This window comes from Poecile atricapillus, chromosome 6, assembly GCF_030490865.1.
Source record: "Poecile atricapillus isolate bPoeAtr1 chromosome 6, bPoeAtr1.hap1, whole genome shotgun sequence".
Classification (NCBI taxonomy): domain Eukaryota; kingdom Metazoa; phylum Chordata; class Aves; order Passeriformes; family Paridae; genus Poecile; species Poecile atricapillus.
Window position 1 is genome coordinate 5835108 of NC_081254.1, and position 17211 is coordinate 5852318.

Sequence of the window (17211 nt, forward strand, 5' to 3'; positions counted from 1 at the left end):
AGCCCAACAATCCCTGTGAGAATTCACTCCCCCATGACCCGGCCCCACGGCGGGTCCGGATCCACAGCCAGGCGGTTCAAAATGGGCAAAACGGGAGCGAGTGAGAGGAGGCAGCTGGTGCCAGTGTGGGAAATGTTTTTGCCGGCAGGGAGAGGAGGAGGGAGAAAGGGAAGGGGGGAGAAACAGGGACAAGGCTGGAGCGCTGGAAGGTGCCCGGGATGGCCATGGGGCGGGCAGGAATTTTGCTTTCCAGAGCTGTGGCAAGAAACAAAGAACTGTCCAGTCCATCCAGGAAAAGAGGGGAGAAATAGCAGGTGGTGGATATGGCCCACAATTGGGATTGATTTTATCTGCCTGAACTGCAAAGGCCGACAGAGTCCGAGCGGAGCCGGACGCTGCCACCGCCAGCGTTGCGATGTGTCTGGCCCTGCCCCTGCCCTGGCTGCAGCCCGCCTGTGGAGACCCCCAGAAGCCGCTTCCCGGGGGCTCCACTCCTTCAGCAGCTCCTCCGGCCTGGGGCCCTTTTTCATAGCGCGGCTTTTTCGGGACAGTAGCGGGCGCCTCTCATCGCCTCCCCTCCCCCTTCTCCTCTCCTCCCCTTTCAGCTCTCCTTGCCCCATCCTTTCTCCTCCCCTTCTTCTGCTGCTCCCGTTACTTCACTATACGTTTTTTTCTCCTTTCCTCCGGTTTTCCCTATCGCTCCCCTGGCCCCAATGCGTTCCCCTCCCCTCCTGTTTGTGGCCCGACACGCTGCGGTCCCCCCCCACTCGCTGATTGGTCAGAACGGCCGCGACGTCACCTGCGAGCCCGGTATTTAACTCAGTGACTTGAATGAGTTAGACCTGGTGGGTGTGGGTACACGGGGATTACGGGTTGGTACGCCGGTCTCATAGCGGGGGAGAACAGAGCGGCGAGCGCGGCCGGAGCCCGGCCAGGTGGCGGTGACGGAGCTCGGAGGCGGCTCCAGCACAGGTACGACCCGCGCTTGGTTGTGCCCCAGCTCTGGGCTCGCTGCGGGCGGAGGGGGCCGCGGTGAGGGGGGAAGGCGGGGGGTCTGGCGAGTTCCTTGTGCCGGGTTTCGCCGTGTCCCCCCTGGCCTGAGATGGCGGAGGGAGCTTCTGCCCTCGGTCTCCTCCTTGCCGGGGATCTCTGGTGCCGTGGCGTCGGATGGGGCCAGAGCGCCGCGACTTCCCTGAAGAAGTGGACAAAAAAAGGACACCGACGGACCGCGTCTGTGCAACTCCAATTCTACCGCGTTCCACTCCCTGTGTCTGTGTCGCCCTCCTGCCTCCCTCCTCTCCCTGTGTGTCTCTCCCTCCTGCCTCCCTCCTCTCCCTGTGTCTCGCCCTCCTGCCTCCCTCCTCTCCCTGTGTCCCTCTCCCTCCTGTCGCCCTCGCCGCCCTGTGTGCCTCTCCCTCGCCGCCCTGTGTGCCCCTCCCTCGCCGCCCTGTGTGCCCCTCCCTCGCCGCCCTGTGTGCCCCTCCCTCGCCGCCCTGTGTGCCCCTCCCTCGCCGCCCTGTGTGCCTCTCCCTCGCCGCCCTGTGTGCCCCGCCCTCCTCTCCCTGTGTCCGTCTCCCTCCTGCCGCCCTCCTCGCCCTGTGTCCGTCTCCCTCCTGCCGCCCTCCTCGCCCTGTGTCCGTCTCCCTCCTGCCGCCCTCCTCGCCCTGTGTCCGTCTCCCTCCTGCCGCCCTCCTCGCCCTGTGTCCGTCTCCCTCCTGCCGCCCTCCTCTCCCTGTGTCCGTCTCCCCCTCCTGCCGCCCTCCTCTCCCCGTGTGTCTCTCCCTCCTGCCGCCCTCCTCTCCCCGTGTGTCCCTCTCCCTCCTGCCGCCCTCCTCTCCCTGTGTGTCTCGCCCTCCTCTCCCTGTGAGTCTCTCCCTCCTGCCGCCCTCGTCTCCCTGTGTCTCTCCCTCCTGCCTCCCTCCTCTCCCTGTTTGTCTCTCCCTCCTGTCGCCCTCCTCTCCCTGTGTCCCTCTCCCTCCTGTCGCCCTCCTCTCCCTGTGTCCCTCTCCCTCCTGTCGCCCTCCTCTCCCTGTGTCCCTCTCCCTCCTGTCGCCCTCCTCTCCCTGTGTCCCTCTCCCTCCTGTCGCCCTCCTCTCCCTGTGTCCCTCTCCCTCCTGTCGCCCTCCTCTCCCTGTGTCCCTCTCCCTCCTGTCGCCCTCCTCTCCCTGTGTCCCTCTCCCTCCTGTCGCCCTCCTCTCCCTGTGTCCCTCTCCCTCCTGTCGCCCTCCTCTCCCTGTGTCCCTCTCCCTGCTGTCGCCCTCCTCTCCCGGTGTGTCTCTCCCTCCTCTCCCGGTGTGTCTCTCCCTCCTCTCCCGGTGTGTCTCTCCCTCCTCTCCCGGTGTGTCTCTCCCTCCTCTCCCTCTGTGTCTCTCCCTCCTCTCCCTCTGTGTCTCTCCCTCCTCTCCCTCTGTGTCTCTCCCTCCTCTCCCTCTGTGTCTCTCCCTCCTCTCCCTCTGTGTCTCTCCCTCCTCTCCCTCTGTGTCTCTCCCTCCTCTCCCTCTGTGTCTCTCCCTCCTCTCCCTCTGTGTCTCTCCCTCCTCTCCCTCTGTGTCTCTCCCTCCTCTCCCTCTGTGTCTCTCCCTCCTGCTTCCCTCCTCTCCCTGTGAGTCTCTCCCTCCTGCCTCCCTCCTCTCCCTGTGAGTCTCTCCCTCCTGCCTCCCTCCTCTCCCTGTGTGTCTCTCCCTCCTGCCTCCCTCCTCTCCCTGTGTGTCTCTCCCTCCTCTCCCTGTGTGTCTCTCCCTCCTGCCGCCCTCCTCTCCCTGTGTCTCTCCCTCCTGCCGCCCTCCTCTCCCTGTGTGTCTCGCCCTCCTCCCCCTGTGTGTCTCTCTCTCCTGTCGCCTGGAAGCAGCCCAGGAAAGGGCTGGGCCGAAGCACCCAGGCGACTTTAGGCAGGCAAGTGGTTCCAGCTCGGTTCTTCCAGCCCAGCTCTTCCAGCTCAGTTCAACGGCGGCGGGCAGGCGAAACAGGAAGGAGGGATGAGAAATTTGGTCTAGCGTTCCGCCACTCACTATCCTTTATTCAGGCAGAGCTTTGGCAAAGGGGGCCAGCAACAGCTAATCTCCGGAACAGGAGAAAACCCGGGATATTTATAGGGGAGGAGAGGGGCGGGGGGGGGAGTCCGAGTTACATGTATCGGGGTGGGATGGCAGGGGGAACACCAATGGGGCACAACAGTTTAACATAACTAACTCAAAGAGCCCTGGGAGCGATACATCTCTGACTGCAAGGTGTCTTGTCTCCAGGGGAGAGCCAGGATCAGGGAGCCAGCGGGTTCCCTGGCCCCCACAACTCCCCTTTCTTATTAAAAGGGCATCTCCCAGAAATTTGGCTAATAACTTGACACATGAAAACATACAGAGGAAAATAATACTCAAGAAAACTTAAAAACATTTTTGAGGAGGGAGGCAACCTATCCTTTGAGTCCCTAGCTCCCAAAAAGTTCCTCAAGCCACTGGGGCTTCTTTTCAGTCTGGAGTTCCTGGACCGCGTGTTGGGGTCTCTGGATGCGGGCGTGGATGCCTTCACTGGGGCTGGAGAGGTCAAAGCAGCACAGTCCATTAATTTCCTCGCATCTGTGTCCATGGGCCAGGAGCAAAAGGTCTAGAGGGGTGGTGGTGCTGCCCATGGACAAGCACATGTGGTCTTGTTGGAGTGTCTTTGCGAGGGTGAGCCACACGTTCTCCTGGGGCTGTGCTACCAGCCAGGCATCCACAGCCGATGTTTTCAGGAGCATCCAGATAATCAGGGACATCAGGAACTCAAGGATGGTTTTGCTCTCCATATTCTATAACAGGACATAAAAGATTAGCTCTGATTTTTTTTGGGGGGGGGGTATTTTCTTTTTTCCCTTTCTCTCCAGTCTCCCCCTCTTTAAAAAAAAACAATTATAAGCAAGGTTATTCTGTGTGTTGGGGACACATGACCCGACACCAGCAGCAGCACAGAGGTGCATTTTGGTGCAAATTGGCAATTTGGGCTAGGCAGCGAGGGCAAGAAGGGGAAGGGGGTGAGGGAAAAGGGAAAGGGAGGGAGTTAAGAAGACTTGTGTACTGTCACGGTGTCAGGCATGACGTTGGCAGTCGTCTCGTTGCAGCTCTGGTAGCAGGACGGTTTGGCCTCTGTCTGGTTGTTGGTCTGGTGGCAGGTCGGTTCTGTGGACTCCGAGGACGTCTCCGCTTCCAGGCTGCAGTGGGCTGCTGTTTTTCTGGACCTGTGTGGGTCTCAGGAGACCTTGAAAGTTCTGAGTCTGGTGCAGGGTTTGTAGGGCCTAAATAAGGTTTTACATTTTTCCCTGGGAGCCACTTAGGTCCTGATGGTGTGGACACACACGCATACCCTCTCCCCCAGGTAATCAGTGGGAAGGGTCCTGATGTCTGTTGTGATTCAGGATCCTTGATCAGCACCGGCGGCTTCTCCGTGAGTTTGGCATGGGTTGAATTAGAGAAGTGCCGTATTACAGGGGGGTCAGGCTCTGTAGGTGAGCAATTTAGAAAGTTCATGACATATAGAGCCTTACAGAGCCTCTCAATGGGGGGAATGATCTCTGTTCCTCCCTGCTGGTGATCAAGGACTCTTTTCAGGTTTTGGTGGGTCCTCTCCACTACTGATTGCCCTGTAGAGGAATGAGGAATGCCCGTGGTGTGTTTCACCCCCCACTCATTGAAAAAGTCTCTTAATCTGTGAGAGGTGTAAGTGGGTCCATTGTCTGTTTTAATTTGTTCTGGGACTCCCAGAGTAGCAAAAGCAAGGAGAAAATGTTGGATGGTGTGCTTGGCATTTTCTCCTGCATGGGCTGAGGTAAACACTGCACCAGAGAAGGTGTCTACGGAGACATGTACGTATTTGACTCTCCTGAAGGATGGGACGTGAGTGACATCGGTTTGCCATATCTGGCAGCTGTTAAGTCCTCGGGGGTTAACCCTGGAGTTAACAACAGGTATTTGGAACGATTGGCAATTAGGACAGGTGGCAACTATTGCTCTAGCCTGGTCTCTGGGTAGTCTGAACATTCTCATCAGTGCAGGCACGTTTTGGTGGAAGAACTGGTGGGACAATTTCGCTTGTGTGAAAATGTCAGGGACATTGGCTGCTCCAGCAGGCATGGCTAAGGCATCTGCCCTCCTGTTTCCTTCGGCAATGGCACCTGGGAGGTCAGTATGTGCCCTCACATGCATGACATAGTAAGGTTGCTTTCTGTGGGAGATATGTTAATTCAGAAAGCAATTGGTATAAATTTGGGTTAGAGACCTCTTTCAGAAATGCATGTTCTGCTCTCATAGCTATTCCAGCCACATAAGCCGAATCGGTCACCAGATTGAAAGGTCCTTGGAATTTCTCAAAAGCTCTGATGACGGCTGCTAATTCAGCAATTTGTGGTGATCCCTCGACCACTTGGACATCAGACTCCCATTTCTGTGTCCTGGGGTCCTTCCAAGTCATGACTGACTTGTGGGATTTCCCCGAGCCATCTGTGAAAACCGTCAGGGCCTGGAGCGGTGTTTTGCTCTGTAATGATTTGGGGACCAAATTAAATGTGGTTTTGAAAAGTCTGTGGCCAGGTGGGTGTATAGAAATTTGGCCTGAATAGCTATTGAGAGCGAACTGAAGGCTCTCATTGGTTTGGAGCAAAGGCTCCAAACTTCCAGTTGCCAATGGGAGGAAGATGCATGTGAACTCACAGGCTGCAAGAGTGCGGAGACGGACTCTAGCTCTTTTAATGAGTTCAGCCATGATTTCTTGTGGAGTGGTGATAGTCTTAGTGGGCTGGTTATGTGTAAAGATCCACTCGATGATAAGGAGTGGATCCTTCAATGCAGTGTCCCATTGAAAGATGAGTGCGTGTAAGCGTGGGGCCTTACCCAGGATAACCAGCTGGAAGGGCAGGCTGGGCTCATACCGGTGGGCTTGCCGTGAAGACAGGGCCTCCTGGACCTTGGTGATGGATTCCTGGGCCTCCAGCGTGAGGGAGCGTGGTGAATCGAGGGCCTCACTGCCACGGAGCAGGTTGAAGAGGGGTGCAAGGACTTCTGTTGTTACCCCAAGCAGAGGGCGTATCCAGTTGATGGACCCACAGAGCTGATGCAAGTCCCGCAGGGTCCTGGGGTCATCTTTGATGCTCAGCTGCTGGGGCACGATGGTCCGCTCACGGATCTGGAGTCCTAGGTAGGTCCAAGGGCAGGTGTGCTGGATCTTGTCCTCACGTATCTCAAATCCAGCGTCCTCGATTGTCTGGATGGTTTTTTGTAAAGTCCGGTGCAGATAGTCATCGTCAGCAGCACAAACCAGGATGTCATCCATGTAGTGGAGGATGATGGCATCTGGGAACAGGGTCCTCACAGGTGACAGGATGCGGGCCACGTACCATTGGCAGATGGTAGGAGAATTTTTCATCCCTTGGGGAAGGACTAGCCAATGGTATCTTTTTAAAGGTGCTTGTTTGTTTGGAGAGGGAACCGAGAATGCAAATCTGGGGGCATCCCGAGGATGGAGGTGTATGTTGAAAAAACAGTCCTTGATGTCAATGATGGCCAGCTTCCAATCTCGGGGGAGCATAGGAGGGGAGGGCATGCCAGGCTGAAGGGATCCCATGTTTTCAATGACATCATTGATCTTCTGGAGGTCATGAAGGAGTCTCCACCTGTCCTTGCCTGGTTTGCGCAGGACAAAGACAGGGGAGTTCCAAGGGCTGTTGGTCTCAGTGATGTGGCCCTTGGCAAGCTGCTCCTCCACGAGGGCTTCCAGTGCGCGGTTTGGTCTCAGATAGGGGCCACTGATCAACCCACACTGGATGGTGCTGTTTCCAGGTGAGTTGGGGGATGGTAGGCGTGGCGCGCTTCTCAGTGACCCCCACTAAAAATCCCTGCTGGGAATCCTCAGAGAAGCTCCCCATTGGGACAAGAGATCCCGTCCCCAGAGGGTGATTGGTGCTCTCACCACAAATGGCCTGATGGTTGCCATTTGTCCCTCAGGTCCTTCAGTGACAATATTACGCTTGCTCCTCATGGAAGCTCTCATCCCTCCAATTCCTGAAATCATGCCTGCCACAGGTTGTAATTCCCAATTGTCTGGCCACTCGGAGCAGGCGATGATGGTAACATCTGCTCCAGTGTCTAGCATTCCTGGGCGCTGAATCCTTTCCCCATAACAAAACAGGCTACAGTCCACGATGGGTTTGCTGGAGCCCACAACCTGAGTCCACATAGCACTGGGGTTGAGGGGAACATGATCTGGGCAGTCACTAGAAAGCAAAAAGGCCTGTGCCACGGGAGTCTGTTCCTTTAAATAATAAGGAGGGTCTATGCAGGTCAGGAAGATGGAAATTTCATCTCCAGGGTATATAGTCTGAACCTCAGGAACCGTATGAATTTGTCCTGAAGAGTTGGTTGGATCCCCAAGCATTAAGATGTTGGAGGGACTGCCTGGTGGTCTGTTGCTGCTGAAGATGAATAGATCACACGGTCACGAGTCGAGGTGTGATGAAAGAAGAGCAGAGTTTATTTTTCCTCCCAGGATTTATAGGCTTCTGACCACAGCCAGGGATGGGATGGTCAGGATAACACTTTCTCACTGCACTGGCTATGACAGATGCCCCTCACAAGACGTGTAACAGAAAGAATGTACACATATCTATGTTTACAGTTACTGTCCTGGGAAAGTCCTTGGAAAACTATGTTAGCAAGCTCAGAAGCTGAGTTTTCAGGGCGACAGTGGTCCACGTTTCCCTGTGGGGATTGTGTAAATACAGTCACCCTTCATATGTAAAGAGAATCTAGTTACCAATTGGCGCTGGGTTCCCATCTGAAGCGCTCCACCTGCTGGGTTTGATATCGGGGTCCCCGTGGAGGCAGGATGGTTGGTTTGGCAGGAGGGGTGGAGCGGTGCGGCATTTGGTTTGATGTCGGAGCGCGGGGCTGTTCCGCGCTCTGCTTGAAGTTTCCTGAACGCCAGTTCTGTCTGGGGAACTGTTGGTGGGCTGGCGGTTGTATAGAATGTCTCTCTGGACAGTCTTTGAAAAAATGTCCAGGCTGGCCACAATTAAAACAACAATTTGTGTTGGGGTCTGCAGCATGAGCTCCAGATATCCCCTCTGCCACTCCCTTAGCCACTGCAAGTGTCACTGTATTCTCACTTGAGGCAGAGGAGTGTTTGGTGCAGGCTTCGACCGTCTGATCTATGGTTGGTTCGGGGTCCAGAGGGAGGGCTCGCAAAACTGCTTTGCACTCTGTATTAGCATTGGCCATTGCTATTTTTACTAATAATTCCTTTTGCACCTGAGGGCTCTCTGCTTTTCAATGGCCACTTTTAACTTATCAATATACTTAATAAAAGACTCAATATTGCTTAATATTGGTGAAGCACTGCGTTGGCACTTTATCATCAGGGGTGGTAAAAAGAGTCTTGGCAGCATCAGCTATATCCTATAAAGCTGCTTCAGGCAGAGCCCAGGCCTGATCTCGGGGCTTTTGAAAATCTCCTTCTCCTGTTAATTGTTCTGAAGTAAAATTAGGTCTGTTGGCATCTTTAGCATAAACATCTTCCAGTTGTTTTAAATGTTTCTCCCACTGCCTCTCCCACAACATGTATTCTGCTGGGGAGAGGAGGCAGTTCATAATATTTTTGATGTCATGCGGGACCATTACATGGGCAGAGAAGGAGGCTTCCAGCAAGTGTTTAAAAAAATGTGAACCCCTGCCATGTTCCTCGGCAGCTTTGCAAAGTTACTGCAGTTCCCTATAGTGGAGGGATTCCCATGCAGCAACCTGTGCCCCTGTCCTGTCTCTCCTCATTATTACAGGAAAGGCAAGTATTTTCTGGGACAGAGCTGAATTCCCCGCCCGTGTGGCTTCCCTCTGCACTTCAGCCCAGTGATCTTCATACTCAGAATCTGAATAAGAAGATTCACTGCTCTCATCTCCTAGTGGAGATGTGGGGCGCTTGGTGGCAGCGCGGGGCCGGCTCGTGTACCTCGAGTTGGCCCTTTTGTGGCCAGGTGGGAAGGCCAGGGTGGCCCCGCTCCGGGCGGAGCCGTCCCGACCTCCGGGGCACTGGGACCCTGGAGCGGGCGCGCCGCTGGGGACGGGGCCCGGGCACAAAGGGACAGGAGCGGGGCCCGCGACGGGGAGAGGTTTCCCGATGGATGGGGGAGGGCCCGACGCGGTTACACCCAACGACGCAGTGGGGGGGGAGGAGGAGCAGGACGCGGCAGGAAGAGAAGGGGTGAAGGCGGGAAAGTGGCCATTTTGGGCATCGAGGGCGGGAAAACCGGGGTGTGAATGGGACCAAATGGCGCGGCTGGCCACGCTGCCGGCACCATCTGTGCTAACGCTAGGAACTGGGGGGGACACAACCGGGTGTGAGGGCATAGGGGAGAGGGTAGGGGAAAGACCCAGAGCGGCATGGCCATTGCCACCCTGGTGCGGGTAGAGAGACAGTGGGGGGGTGTCAGGGAGACGGCAGCAGCCCTGTGCCCGGGGGCAATGTCCACCCGCCGACTGGCTCTCAGATAGGGAAGAGGGTTTAGGGACACTTGGAGAGGTTGACTGGGATGGGGGGTTCAACTGGGGACCTGAAACTCCCTCTTCTTTTTTCCCCTCTTTTTCCAAGGAAAAAATAATATTTTGAAAGACAGGAAAAAAATTTGCAACAGAAAAATCGCCCTTTGCTTGAACGGTATATAACTTTCTCCCCACATTATCCCAAAAAATTCCCGATTTAGCAGAATCCACATTAATCTTAAATGTTTAAAAACCCAATGAATAAATCTCTTTAAATCCCCTTTAGAAAACTTAAAATTTCCCGCTTTTAGGGTACTCACAACTTGGATGTAAAAGTCCCTCTCAGCTGGGGTCAGCCTCAACGTCAAGGACTGATTTCCCATCTTTACTCATTCCCCGCCCAGCAGTAAAACAGCAAAGAAAAAGAAAAAAGCCCGAAAAACCCTTCACGGGATCGACTTACAATTTCTCTTCGGCACATGCCGGCAGGCAAACAAAAAGCTGCTGGGTGGGTGGTCACCTGGTCGGCCGGTCCTCAGGGGCTCTTCTTCCTTGCCCCAGATGGTAGTCGAGGGTCCCGGTCGAAGCCTCGTGGATAGCCTCTTGCTAAAACACAAGGAGGCTTCCTCGAGGGGCGGCAGCTCGAAACAGCGACTCGCTCCGCAGTTAAAACTGCAGGTGGGAGCTTTCTTCAGGGCTGCTTTGTTGGAATGCCCCGCGGTCGGCGCCGGTTGCCGCGCCGATGGAGGGGGCTGGAGCACCGTGACTTCCTCGGAGAAGCAGCCCTGAAAAGGGCTGGCCAGAAGCGCAGATGCGTCTTCAGCTTGGCGAGTGATTTCAACCCAGAACGTGCGGCTTGGCTCAGCGGCGGCGTGCAGGCAACAGGGAAGAAGGGATAGGAAAGCTATTCTGGCGTTCCGCCAAGCACCAGCCTTTATTCAGGCAGAGCTTTTAGCGAAGGGATCCGGCAACAGCTATTCCGCCGAAGAGGGTAAAACTCGGGGTATTTATAGGGAAAGAGAGGGGTGGGGGGAGACCGGGATACATGTATCGGGGTGGGACGGCAGGGGGGAACACCAATGGGGTGTAACAGTTTAAGGTAACTAACTCAAAGACCTCTGGGAGTGACACTTTTCTCTTAGAAGTGTCTTCTCTCCAGGGTAAAGCCAGGACCTCGGGACCGGCGGTTTCCTTCGCCCCCACACCCTGGCGAGGAGCCGGCGCCCCAGCCGCGATGGCTCATCCCGCTTGCTCCGCGTGTCGGACGGAGGTGGCCGCTCCGTGCCCGGCAGAGTTGCCGGCCGTGCGGTGCCGGGCTGGGCGCCGCTGCTCAGGCGGGAGGTGTCCCTGCCCGGCTCAGGGCTGGGACGGGATGAACTTGAAGGTGTCTCAGAGTCCCGAGCACTGCACGGGCCGAGTGGAGGCGAAGGCGCCGCATCCTGCCTGCTTCGGGCTGGGGGCTTCTTGGCGCTGCCTTCTCTGCGAGGAGCCGCTCCCTGTTCGCGGGCAGGGAGCCGAAGCGGCTGTGCCGGCGCTCGGGGTCCCCGGGCTCCAAGCCGCCGGGGCAGGGGGTGCGGGGCACGTTCCTGAGCAGCCCGGGGCTGCTGGTTCTTCCCCCTGGGGAGGCGGGCTCCGAGCCGCAGCTGCCCTGGGCCGGCAATTCGGCAGCTCCGCGGCGTTGTCCCCGCCTGTCCCCGCCCGGAGCTGGGCTGGGGCGGCTGCAGAGCCAGAGCGGCCGGGGCCGTGGGGAGCGGAGAACTCCTGGAGGCTGCGCTTGTCTCCGCAGGTGCTGCAGCAGCGTCCGGGGAGTGGAGACGGCGCGGGACTGAGCTGGCAGCGTCCTCTTGAGCCTCGGTGTCCCGCAGGTCCGGGAGCGGCAGTGACCTCTCATCATGTCCCTTTCCGCTCCCCGTGGGTGTAAAGCTGTTGCCGAGGCCGATCTCCGAAGGACGATTTTGGCACCCGTGAAGGCTCGGGATCAAGGTGCTGTATGTTCCAGGCAGAGAGATGCCGGCTGCGAGCTGGAGGAGAGTGAATTCTGCTCGGTTCATGGGATTGTGAAGGAGCTGCTGCACCTCCAGGAGGGGCCAGCAGCCGGGGTTGCACACTTGCCTGGGGCGCAAGAAGCCGCTTGTCCTACGCCGGAGGATGCCACTTTAGAGTGTGAAGTGAGGGAAGATGCGGAGAATGGATTCTGCAGTAACGATGGGAGTGTGAGGGAGCCCCTGGGTTCCCAGGGCACATCAGCAGCTGGCAATGTCCACAAAAGAATCCTCAGAAGATTGCTGGGTGAGTGCAGGGCCTCTAGGGAGGGGACAGTGTCACCTCCCCAGGACAGAGCTGGCAGGTGTGTGGCTGTTTCCCCATTTCTGGACGAGGCCTCGTGCTCTGCTCGGCCCCATCAGTGGCTGGAAAGAACAGCCCCAGCTGCCCCCAAGCCCGTGCAGGTCTCCTGCTGCAGCCTGTCCCCAGCCCTGTGTCCCTGGCTGTCCCCAGCCCTGTGTCCCTGGCTGTCCCCAGCGCTGTGTCCCTGGCTGTCCCCAGCCCTGTGTCCCTGGCTGTGTGCAGGCTCTTGGCTCTCTCACTGCCAGCTGAGTGAGGGGCAGACTGGCTGAGGGGGTCCCTCCTGTGCTCCCAAGGTATTGGGTGAACAGATTCGAAGGCTGGCTCTGTTTCTCTTTTCTGATCCAGGCAAGCGGTTCTGGTCCCATCCTGTGGCCATTTGGGTGAGTTCTGTGTTGCTGACTGCGGTGCTGACAGCGGTGCTGAGCCTGGCTGTGCTGTCAGGTAAGGGAGGGGCAGCAGCCTGGGCCCAGCCCCTCGGGGCAGAGGGGTCCCTGTTCTCTGCAGAGGGGAATCCTCACAGCTTCTCCTCTTCCCCCTCCAGCACAACAGGCTCCAGTTCCACCTGTGCCTGTGCAGGGCTGTCCCTGTGGCTGGGTTGGCTACTGCGGGACCTGCTACTACTTCTCAAGGGACCACGGCACCTGGGAGCAGGGTCAGGAGCGGTGCTCCGAGCTGGGGGCCTCCCTGGCCATTCTCAAGCATGAGGAAATGGTGAGTGAGGGGCTGCGGGTGCTGTGGGGTGGCTGAGGGGAGCCTGGGCGTGCTCCCGGGCCGGGCTGGGTGCTCGTAGGGCAGGGGCTGCAGCTCTGTGCCAGGGCCCTGCAGGGAAGGAGCCCCACGGTGCAGGGGTCCCCCCGAGGGGCCGGATCAGCTCCCACTCCTCTCTCCGTGGCAGGATTTGTTCTTCCGGCTCCGCGGGAACACCGATTACTGGCTGGGGCTGCGCAGACGGGGCGAGCACCTGCAGTGGGTGGACGGCAGCAACTTCAGCTCCTGGTGAGTGCTGGGGAGCCGGGCAGGGCATGGGGGAGGACAGGGGCACAGAGTGTTCCCCTGGGAGCCAGCGCCGTCTCTGCTCCTCCTTGCAGGGTTCCTGTCCTCGGCAATTCAGAGTGCGTGTACCTGGCCGACGATAAATTCAGGAGTGCGGACTGCTCCAACGAGCAGCCGTATCTCTGCAGCATGGCCCAAACTCCTCCCCTGTGACAGAGGGTGGAGAAAGGACCTTCTCCATGCTGGGCAGTCACAGCTTCAGCTCTCAGCCCCGCATTGGGCTGTCCTTTCTCAGCTGCACCCTGTGCCTTGCACTTTCTCTCAGGGTCACCTCAGTGCCTCTTCATCCCCACTGCCAACGCTGGCCTGGCTGTGCAAAGGAAAAATCTCGGCAATACCTCCTGCCACCGATGCTCCCTGCAGTGAGTGGCTTGCCCTCATGACACAGCAAGCTCAAATGGGAAATCCCACTTTTGGCATCGGGCACCTGACTGGGAAGAATGGTCTCTCTGTCTGTCTGCCTTGTGGGGAAGGTGCTTTATAGGATTTGGTGTAGTTATCATTTTTTACTTCTGATCTTTTTAATAATAAATTATATTATTAATTATATTATTTATATTATAAAATATTATGTTACTTAAAATATAATTATTATAATAAATAAAATATAAAAGTATATTATTAATTCTTTAGTCTGTTATGCCCATGATGGGTGAGAGATCTCTCACTGCCTTTCTGGACACCCTGCAGCCTTTCCTGATGTGTTCTGTTGCCTGCCCAGGGTGAGGAGGAGAGGGACAGGGAGGTTTTGCTGGCCCCAGGCACCTGGCCAGGCCCAGCCCAGCCCAATAATCCCTGTGAGAATTCACTCCACCATGACCCGGCCCCATGGTGGGTCCGGCTCCACGGACAGGCGGCTCCAGTAGTTCAAAGTGTTATCAAGTGATCAGTACTTGATAGGGACCTTCCCATTGTGGTATTCATGCTTGTTCAATCCAGAATTTCATCAACACCCAGTCCCCAGGTTCTGTGTGATCTATTTGCAAGCCTAGAAGGGCACTTTGGGGAATCATCCTTTTGTGCCTTAACTCTCAGGTATTTAAGCTGCGAGCGTGAAAATCATCTTGCTGTTGGAGCAGTTCCATTTTAAACACCATTCAAATTGATGGAAATCACAGGACACAACTTCACATCACCCTGTTTGGGCAAATTTCATCGTAGAGGCAAATTCCTCTCCAGGATGGGTGGGACATCGTGGCGCAGTTTTCTTCACCTTTTGTCCTTTCCCATGCCATCCAGTGAGTTACTCATGCTCACAATTAGTTCAAACATGCCACCCTAAGTTCTACTCACTTCCCCAACTCTCTTCTCCACACACCCTTAGAAAGGTCCTCTATTCATGCAGGCGCCACAAGGCCACACAGAACCCTGTAACATTTAGTCTCAAATGTATTTGAGGACAATTTATTGGTTGTCTCCCTGTGGTGAGGTTCAGGGCTGGGGGCAGTGGGATGATCCTTTTCCTTTGATGCTCACAGGAGTAACCAATTGTGTGCCCTTCACCGTCTCAAGCACTGCACATCTCTGCTCACCATCATTTGCCTTTCATGCAGAATAACCTAAATAAAAGGCAACCTAGAAATGCCCTTCCCAGTGCAACATACACAAGGAGAATCTGTGCTGGAAAGAGAATGTTTGCAGTGGACAGTGAGTTCACCCTCTGTACGAACAGGAAAGGCCAGGCCAGCCCTGACATGAGATGAGTTACATGCACTGCCTGCTCCCTTCCCAGGCAGTATTTCACTGTTGAGCTTCACAGACCTATGTTCCAGCACTCCCAGTGGGCACCTGGAAAGAGAATAGCGGCACATCTACCGCCTGCTACCACCCCTGCCAGGCAATATTGAGCCGTTCAGCCTCACAGACACGTGTGCCAGCACTCCTAGTAGGGTCAGCAGAGCCGTTCCCAGCCTGGCTCCCTCTGGGGCGCCCGTGAGCCATCACAACACGCCCTAAACGCTGTGGCTCTCAGCCTGACACATTCCCGTTTGCTCGTGAACCGTCACAACTTGCCCTAAACGCTGTTGCTCTCCACCTTGCACATTCTTGTGTGCTCGTGAACCGTCGTAACACGCCCCAAACGCTGTGGCTCTCAACCTGATTCCTTCTGGCTGATTGGGAATGGTCAGAACACGCCCTGCATGCTCTCCACCTTGCTCCTTCTCCCATTGCTGATGAGACATCGTGACATGCCCCAAATGCCGTTGCTCTCAGCCTCGCTCCCTCCAGGCTGCGAGTGACCCGTCGGAACGTGCTGTAAATGCTTTCTCTCTGCACCTGGCTCCTTCCTGGGTGCGAGTGACCCGTCACAACACGCCCCAAACGCTGTGGCTCGATACCTGATTCCTTCCCAGCGGCTCGGGAGCCTTCGCCACACGTCGTAAGTGCTGTCGCTCTCAAACTCGCTCTTTCTCCAGTGCTGGTGAATCATTGGCACACCCACTAAGTTCTGTGGTTCCTAACCTGACTCCTTCCCCGCAGCTCAGGAGCCGTCGCAACGCGCCCTGCACGCTGTCACTCTCCTCCTTGCTCCTTCACCATTGCCTATGAGACATCGTGACACGCCCTAAGTGCTGTGGCTCGCATCCTGACACGTTCCTCAGCGCTGGTGAACCATTGCAAAACGCCCCAAATGCTCTCACTCCCAACTTCGCTCCTTCCGTTGGCTCCTGAACCGTCGCAACACGCCCTAAATGCTGCGGCTCTCAACCTCGCTCCTTCCCGGCTGCGACTGACCCGTCACAACACGCTGGAAATGCTTTCTCTCTCCACCTGCCTCCTTCCTGCCTGCTCCTGAGCTCTTGCAACACGCCCGAAAATATCATGACTTCCACGCTGGGCAGTCACAGCTTCAGCTCTCAGCCCCGCATTGGGCTGTCCTTTCTCAGCTGCACCCTGTGCCTTGCACTTTCTCTCAGGGTCACCTCAGTGCCTCTTCATCCCCACTGCCAACGCTGGCCTGGCTGTGCAAAGGAAAAGGCTCGGCAATACCTCCTGCCACCGATGCTCCCTGCAGTGAGTGGCTTGCCCTCATGACACAGCAAGCTCAAATGGGAAATCCCAATCTCCCTGGGCTCCTGGAAATCATCACAAACTGGCCTGAAGGTGAGACTTTTGGACTGTCCTTGGAAGAAGAACAGTTGACACATGCTGAGGAGGAATCCCACTCTTGACATTGGGCACCTGACTGGGAAGAATGGTCTGTCTGTCTGTCTGCCTTCTCTGTCTGTCTGTCTGTGAAGGTTGTGAGTGTCCTCCTGCGGGAGGAATCCCAGGCTGGAGCAGGACAAGGATTTGTCTCCCGGAGGGAGCAGCAGTGACATGAGGTGACTGTAGCCCCCATCCCTCTGCCACTGTGTGGGGAGGAGGAAGGGAGGGAATGGGGGATGAGGGAAAGGCCAGGAAGAAGAGAACATTGTGGGGAAGATGCATTTTTAGGATTTGGTGTACTTCTCAAATTAAATTAATTTCCCCACTCCGTATGTGTTATGCCCATGATGGGTGAGAGATCTCTCACTGCCTTTCTGGAGACCCTGCAGCCTTTCCTGATGTGTTCTCTTGCCTGCCCAGGGTGAGGAGGACAGGGACAGAGCGGTTTTACTGGCACCAGGCACCTGGCCCAGCCCAACAATCCCTGTGAGAATTCACTCCCCCATGACCCGGCCCCACGGCGGGTCCGGCTCCAGAGGCAGGCGGCTCCAGTAGTTCAAAATGGGCAAAACGGGAGCGAGTGAGAGGAGGCAGCTGGTGCCAGTGAGGGAAATGTCTTTGCTGGCAGGGAGAGGAGGAGGGAGAAAGGGAAGGGGGGAGAAACAGGGACAAGGCTGGAGCGCTGGAAGGTGCCCGGGATGGCCATGGGGCGGGCGGGCATTTTGCTTTCCACAGCTGTGGGAGGAGACAAAGAACTGTCCAATCCCTCCAGGAAAAGAGTGGAGAAATAGCAGGTGGTGGATATGGCCCACAATTGGGATTGATTTCATCTGCCTGAACTGCAAAGGCCGACAGAGTCCGAGCGGAGCCGGACGCTGCCACCGCCAGCGTTGCGATGTGTCTGGCCCTGCCCCTGCCCTGGCTGCAGCCCGCCTGTGGAGAGGCCCAGAGGCCGCTTCCCGGGGGCTCCGCTCCTTCAGCAGCTCCTCCGGCCTGGGGCCCTTTTTCATAGCGCGGCTTTTTCGGGAGAGCCTCTCCCTCTCCTCTCTCTCCTCTCCCTCTCCGCGCTCCGCCCGCCCCTTTAGTCTCCAACCTGTGTCTTCTCTCCTTTTGACTCCCTATTTACTTTTCACTGTCATTTTTTCTCTCCTTTTCTCTCTTCTTTTAT

The 17211-nt window shown here is 56.6% G+C and overlaps 1 protein-coding gene across 1 annotated transcript; it reads left to right on the forward strand.

The window, feature by feature from the left end:
• The first annotated feature begins 871 nt into the window (after nucleotides 1–871).
• Nucleotides 872–13383, forward strand: LOC131580610 (early activation antigen CD69-like). Its single transcript, XM_058842011.1, has 6 exons — nucleotides 872–972; nucleotides 11281–11783; nucleotides 12186–12281; nucleotides 12382–12551; nucleotides 12736–12836; nucleotides 12929–13383. Exons 2-6 carry the CDS (start codon nucleotides 11387–11389, stop codon nucleotides 13044–13046), a joined length of 882 nt encoding a protein of 293 aa, XP_058697994.1. The 5' UTR covers nucleotides 872–972; nucleotides 11281–11386; the 3' UTR covers nucleotides 13047–13383.
• The last annotated feature ends 3828 nt before the right edge of the window (nucleotides 13384–17211 follow it).